This window comes from Phaethon lepturus, unplaced genomic scaffold (assembly GCF_000687285.1).
Source record: "Phaethon lepturus isolate BGI_N335 unplaced genomic scaffold, ASM68728v1 scaffold8872, whole genome shotgun sequence".
Taxonomy (NCBI): domain Eukaryota; kingdom Metazoa; phylum Chordata; class Aves; order Phaethontiformes; family Phaethontidae; genus Phaethon; species Phaethon lepturus.
In genome coordinates, this window is record NW_010522628.1 from 36,561 (window position 1) to 42,440 (window position 5,880).

General features: G+C 44.6%; 1 protein-coding gene across 1 annotated transcript in view; it reads right to left on the minus strand.

Annotated features, from left to right (window-relative positions):
* Nucleotides 1-2,489: 2,489 nt before the first annotated feature.
* COL14A1 (collagen, type XIV, alpha 1) overlaps nucleotides 2,490-5,880 on the minus strand; it is a 120,892-nt gene continuing 117,501 nt past the window's right edge. The window contains exons 45-47 of the mRNA XM_010281865.1: nucleotides 5,604-5,681; nucleotides 4,492-4,647; nucleotides 2,490-3,148 (exon numbers count right to left, since the gene is read on the minus strand). Coding sequence (XP_010280167.1) covers nucleotides 2,823-3,148; nucleotides 4,492-4,647; nucleotides 5,604-5,681 — 560 coding nt within the window. The 3' untranslated portion in view covers nucleotides 2,490-2,822. The remainder of the gene's footprint in view (nucleotides 3,149-4,491; nucleotides 4,648-5,603; nucleotides 5,682-5,880) is intronic.

Genomic DNA, 5,880 nt, shown 5'->3' on the forward strand with positions numbered 1-5,880 from the left:
CCACCCCCCGGCCAACTCCAGTTTATGGACTGGGCATGACGTCGTATGGTAGGGAATATCTCTTTGGCCAGTCTGGGTCAGCTGTCCCGGCTGTGTCCCCTCCCAGCTCCCCGCGCACCCCCAGCCTGCTCGCTGCAGGCCAGCACGAGAAGCTGGACTGTCCTTGACTACTCAGCAACAACTCAAAACATCAGCACCTTATCAACATTTTCTCATCCCAAATCCAAAACATAGCCTCACACTAGCTTCTGTGAAGGAAATTAACTCTACCCTGGCTGAAACCAGGACAGTGGCATCAGTTGTTCATGTGCTGAATACTTCAGTCAGCGACCTGTTTCTTAGGTAGTCTGGAAAAACAGGAGACACTCCTGATTATTCGGAGACTTTGGAGCAAGCATTGACCATATGCGTCTGTGTCTTAATTTTTTTGGCAAACATACAAATTCTGAATAATATTTTTATAACTTGATAGTGCCTACCAGTTACGTTTTATTACCAAGGTCTACCCAGCAAGTGAACAGATGACTATGAATGACACATGAAGCGTTCTGGTTAGCCGGGTGGCAATAAATGTCATTATAAAATTAAAGGAAATTAACTAGTGCCATTAAAGTTTGTGCTTTAGTATATAAATTAAGTTATAAAATTGTAATGAGCATGCCTACATGATTACTCCCAAGTAATCTCTTCATTTGTTTGATTCACCACATGTACGTCCCATACAGTGTGAGGGGGAAGTGCTGTCTTCCCCACACCCCTGGCTTTGCCCCACCACTCTTCCTGGTCCCACAGGAACTTGAGATTTGGCTATAGTGTTGCTTGACAACCAGTCTAGGGTGCGAATTAATTATGAACTGTGACACGAGGCTTAAAGTCTTTCTGAGACAACACAGGCAGAATTGCCTGAATGCTGATTTTCCATCCATGACCTCAGTTGCTTCTACAGGACCTACAACTTGGTGCATCACAGGGGAGGCTCAAGCAGGTGTCGGTACTACACATGGGTGGGAGAGCGCCAGCCGGGGAGCAGGCAGAGAGGGAGTTCACATTCAGGGTAAGTTAACATGGGTGTTCACAGCCAGGCGCAAGCCATGATGCAGCCAGAACCTGTATTTAATTTTAATAGTATCTTTCCATGTGTCAGCTATGTGTTCCAGGCTACGGTACACACGCGTGCGCACGCAGCCGTGCTCACTTGGTGCCTCGATATTCTGTAAACTGGGGTTAAGCTGCTTAAAGTCCATAAGTTACATTACGTTCTTCTACTTTAAATGCAAGTCCAGGTGAGGAAATGACATTCAACTCACATTTCCATCAACTTTTCTCACCTTTCTCCCAAGAAAGCAATGGGAGTTTGGGGTGAGAGAAACACAGAAACACAGTGTAGAAAGTTATGCAGCCGTCTAGCCAGGACTCGCCCTGGGATATGAACAGCTGGGGTGTTAGCCACGCATAGAAATGGTTCGTGTTATGGAAGAGAATGAATTCTAGGCCAGATGATTTGTGATTACCCAGCAAAGGCACCAGTCAGTTTGTCATCGTCCTGGTGAGCTCAGAGAGCGTCTGGCAGTGGCCAGAAGCCAAAGCTGACGGGTCATTCCTTACTGAGCACGAAGAAAGCACGCTCCATCAGGGGTGAGCAGGAGCACAGCCCTGGGATCCCCGGGTCTGCCTCTCTCCCTGTCCTATAGGGCTCGATTAAAAGCATTCCAAATCTACAACTTCAACTTAAATGTATGAGCACTTTTGAGCTTCTACTTTAAGTCCTGCTTTGATGCTTAGTCTCCATAGTGCTCTTCAAAGCTCTTTATTGAGTCACTAAAGTGACTCAATTCACCTGGATTGTTTTAACATAAGGAATTGCTTTTTTCCTCAAGCGCTTGGGTTTGGGCTTTCCCGTCCTCTCATCATCAGCAGATCCAAGTTCCCTTCATGCATGTACCTGCCCATCTTTTGACTTTGGCAAGTCAATATGCAAAATCTCACGTCCAGAGAGGGTACGACCACCTCATCTCAGAGTTACTCTCCCCACTTCTTCATATATAATTTTTAAAATAAAGCTAAGTATTGTTTATACTAAGTGACTATATCCCTTAAAATAAAACAGTTGCCCAAAAGTGTTGAAAAGGGACAATGTATTTTCTCTTTACATTCTGTCCCCTGAAGATCTAGACAATTGTTCGAAATTAAAAATCAAGTGAATACAGAATTAACATATAAAAGCTTGCCACTTTTATTTGCATACAAAACAGAAATGAAAGAGGTTCACAATAAATTATCAGTGTGCTCCCATGGAACATTCTTGTGTATTTATATATCGTGGGTTAAAAAAAAATACTCCGTTAACATAAGACTTCTTTGCCAAAAGGTAAGAAGCAGGGTTCAAGGAAGCCTGATTATGCACTGTTCTCTGGTGAATTTAGTCAGGTTTCTCTGCTAGTAAAGCAATTTTAAATCCAAAACTAACGGAACAGAATCAACTGGAAAAACATGGATAACAAAACATTAACTTTTCTGAATGGTTCTACATACACCAACTAGCCGGATGCATTTTTTTAGATACAGTTTGAATAGTGTATGGAACAGTACTCCAGAGAAAGATCTACAAGTGACCTTTCATCATCATCATCTAGCACCAACCCACTAACATACTAAGTTTCTGGCATGCAAGATAATTACCATTATTTGTTGTGTCAACTGGTCATGTACACTTTTTTTCTCCTTTATATAAGAGCTTGTAAACATCTTCCGTGACAAGTTAGGCACCTGGATCAAAAGGCCAAACACAGATGCACATAAAATGTTTCCCTTTTTTAAACAGTTCACTGAGAGGGTTTTTTGCCATTTGCCCTTTTGCGTACTGGAGTCTTGACGCTCCTTTTGGCTATCTTCCTTGTGAAGCGACTAATCCCTGGGGATCTCAGTTCAACGGCTTCCATCTCTTCTCGAACAGGAGTAAACTCTGGTTGAGCAAGATGAGGTGATGGATAGGAGGACTGAGAGTATGGGGATGGCAAGGGGTAGGACCCGTGAACTACGTACGGCTGTTGCTCACCATCATAAAGGTCCTCGGGGTCATAGATTTGGTAGGAGTTATGTGGCAACTGCACTACTGGGATGTCTTGATCAGTTGGCTCACCGTATCCACCTTAACCCACCACCACCAAGAGTATTCATACGGTTAACACAGGAGAAGGAGAGTAGAAAATTAAAGCACTCATTAGGAAAAGGACATTTTATATATAGATACATTTATATATAATGTATGTGAGTATATATATATAATCTTTAAATACACATCTTTTATTCACATAAAGGAACAGTGAAAACATTTAACAAAATTGATAAGCTGGAGCAATTGGAAACCCACCAACAGACAGCCAAGTTAGTTGGAAACCACCACCAGAATTTGTCAAATGTCCAGTAATACTGTGCTTATTATTATACACTGCATAATCTGCCTGCTTTAGCTTATGCCAATTATGGTCTAGAATACAAGATTAACAGGCAAAAATGGGTCAGGCAAAAATTTTAAGCAGTGCAAGGAAGCTAAGCGCATGTACAGCAGCTAGTAAGTTCATTAGTGGTAGTCAATATCGTTGATGGAAAGCAGAGAGCAGTTCAGCATCCATCTCTGACCTTCAGCCAAATGAGACCTGAACCAGAATGAGCCTTTCACCTTCTGGATTGGTAGCCATTGTAAGGGATTTGGCCTTAAAACAGGAAATGAACAACGGGGAGGGGAAGTGAGGAGGAAAGGATAGGAAGAGACGACAACAAAAACATTCACGTAAGTAAAACATACAAATCAGCTCACGGGCAGATTAAACTCTAAATATCAAACAAATACGCCTTATGCGTGACATCTGTAGTAACTAGTGCTTTACTAATAAATTTCAATTTTAGGTTGGGCAACGTGATTTTTGGTAATTGTGTTAACTTCCTCCCATGGCCTCTCCGTGCTATAACGAGACGGGAAAGTAGGACACAGAGAAGATGAAGAAAGAATCCTTTTCTCCAGATTGCTTCGCTGGTTAATGCCGGACACGTGCATCCCTGTGTCAGGTTACACTACTAGGGGTTTAGTAAGGGTCATGCTCTCATGCCATTCACACGAAGGGGAAGTTGAGCAACACGTTTGAAAAACTATGAATGTAAAAACTCTGCTGTCACAAACATTAGGAGGTGGGGGTTCGACACACAGACCGTTGAGATGCAGCAGGCTCATACGACTACACAAACATGTACAGGACAGAAGCCCACTACACAGGATCCGTTTTACAGGCCGGGATCAGATGGTGGGCTTCCTTTGGTCACTACGCCGGGGTCACCTTCTCTTCGTGCTGCAGTCCCTCAAAATACAGCAGCACTTGGACACGCACGTTTTTAGGGAGCGCAAGGTTCACCAGTAGCCTCCATCTTACTTTGGCTGTTAGAAAATGCCACCCTCGTCTCTGCAAACGGCAGCCGCCCCCACTCCTGACTACTCACCTCCCATGCCGTAACCAGCGCAGGAGGATGGATCACAGTACCCCGGCGGGCCAGAAGGACCCTGTGAGCCGGGGGGTCCCGTGTGACCAGCGGGACCTCGTGGGCCTGGAGACCCTGGTGGTCCCGGGTTGCCAGTTCGACTTTCTCCTGGAGGTCCTGCGTAGAAGGGGGAGATGAAATAAGGAGCGTCCTTCATAACAGCAGGGAGTTGAGGCCACCTTTCCAGGCCTGGAAAACATGGCACCGAGTGTGCTACAAACACTTCCAGGTGTGTTCATAACTTGAGCTGAGGAGCTCTGCATCCCAGCTCTGAGTGCCCCGGGCAAGCTGAGGCAAAGGCTACAGCCTTCCTCTGGCAAGGAAGATGAAGCAGCAGCCAGAGAGGAGACCCGCTCCTGATGACCCTCCTCTCTGGCAGCTGCTTTGTCTCCCTTGCTAGAGACAGCTTTTAGCCAGAAATTTACACTACAGCAAATGTTTCCCCAAGCGTCGGACGTTCGGAAAGGCAGTTTCATGGGGGCAGGACAGGCTGGGTGCTGGTGCAGCTCTTGATTCACGCGTTCCCTTTCAATACGGTTTCTGGGTAACGCTGTGCCTTGATACCGGTGCTCTAAAGGCCAGAATATCCTAATGAAGTCAACGCAGTTTTACACTTGCTTCAACAGGACCTGGATATCACCCTCTCTGCTTTTTCAGGAGCTGAATATAAATCGTTGTGCTTAGTGTGCTTAATTGATATACGTTTCTCTGTCAAGTCAGTTAGGTATGACCTTGAGACAATGGGAAAACAAATGCCATTAATCCAGATTAATTTTTTTCCCCTTCCAGACCCCATTTCTGAAAAAATATTTAAAACATTAAAAAAGGTGGTTTTGGAGAAGCAGTTTACCACAGGGAAAAGGAAAATACTTGTGTGACTGATGACACCATCAAGTGGCACATCACAACGTCATATTACATAGTAAGAACATTATGACCGTTAAGGTGCCTGAACTACTGACTCTTCCGCTGCTTAAGCCTTAGGCGCGGAGGAGAGAGCCATGCAGGTCTTGGCTGCTTTGCACATGGGTTGGAGTGGTCTAATCCAGATGCCTCAAACATAACGACTTTACCTGTGGAACCTGGTGGGCCTCGGGGTCCTTGTGTTCCAACACCTGGATTGCCTTTTTCTCCTTTCTCGCCTGGTAAACCTAAGGAAATAGTACTCATCAGAGTCACATTTTGAACAAAACTGTGTGCAGTGTTTATTATTTAACCAGGATTATAGTTCCATATGTTATTTTTCATCTAAAAACAGATGGCAGAGAAGGAAGAAGGTAAAAATAAAGAATTATTTGGTTCTTTTTCCCTCCCTTCCCTGACAGCCTCTCAGGGGAAACATGGCATTCC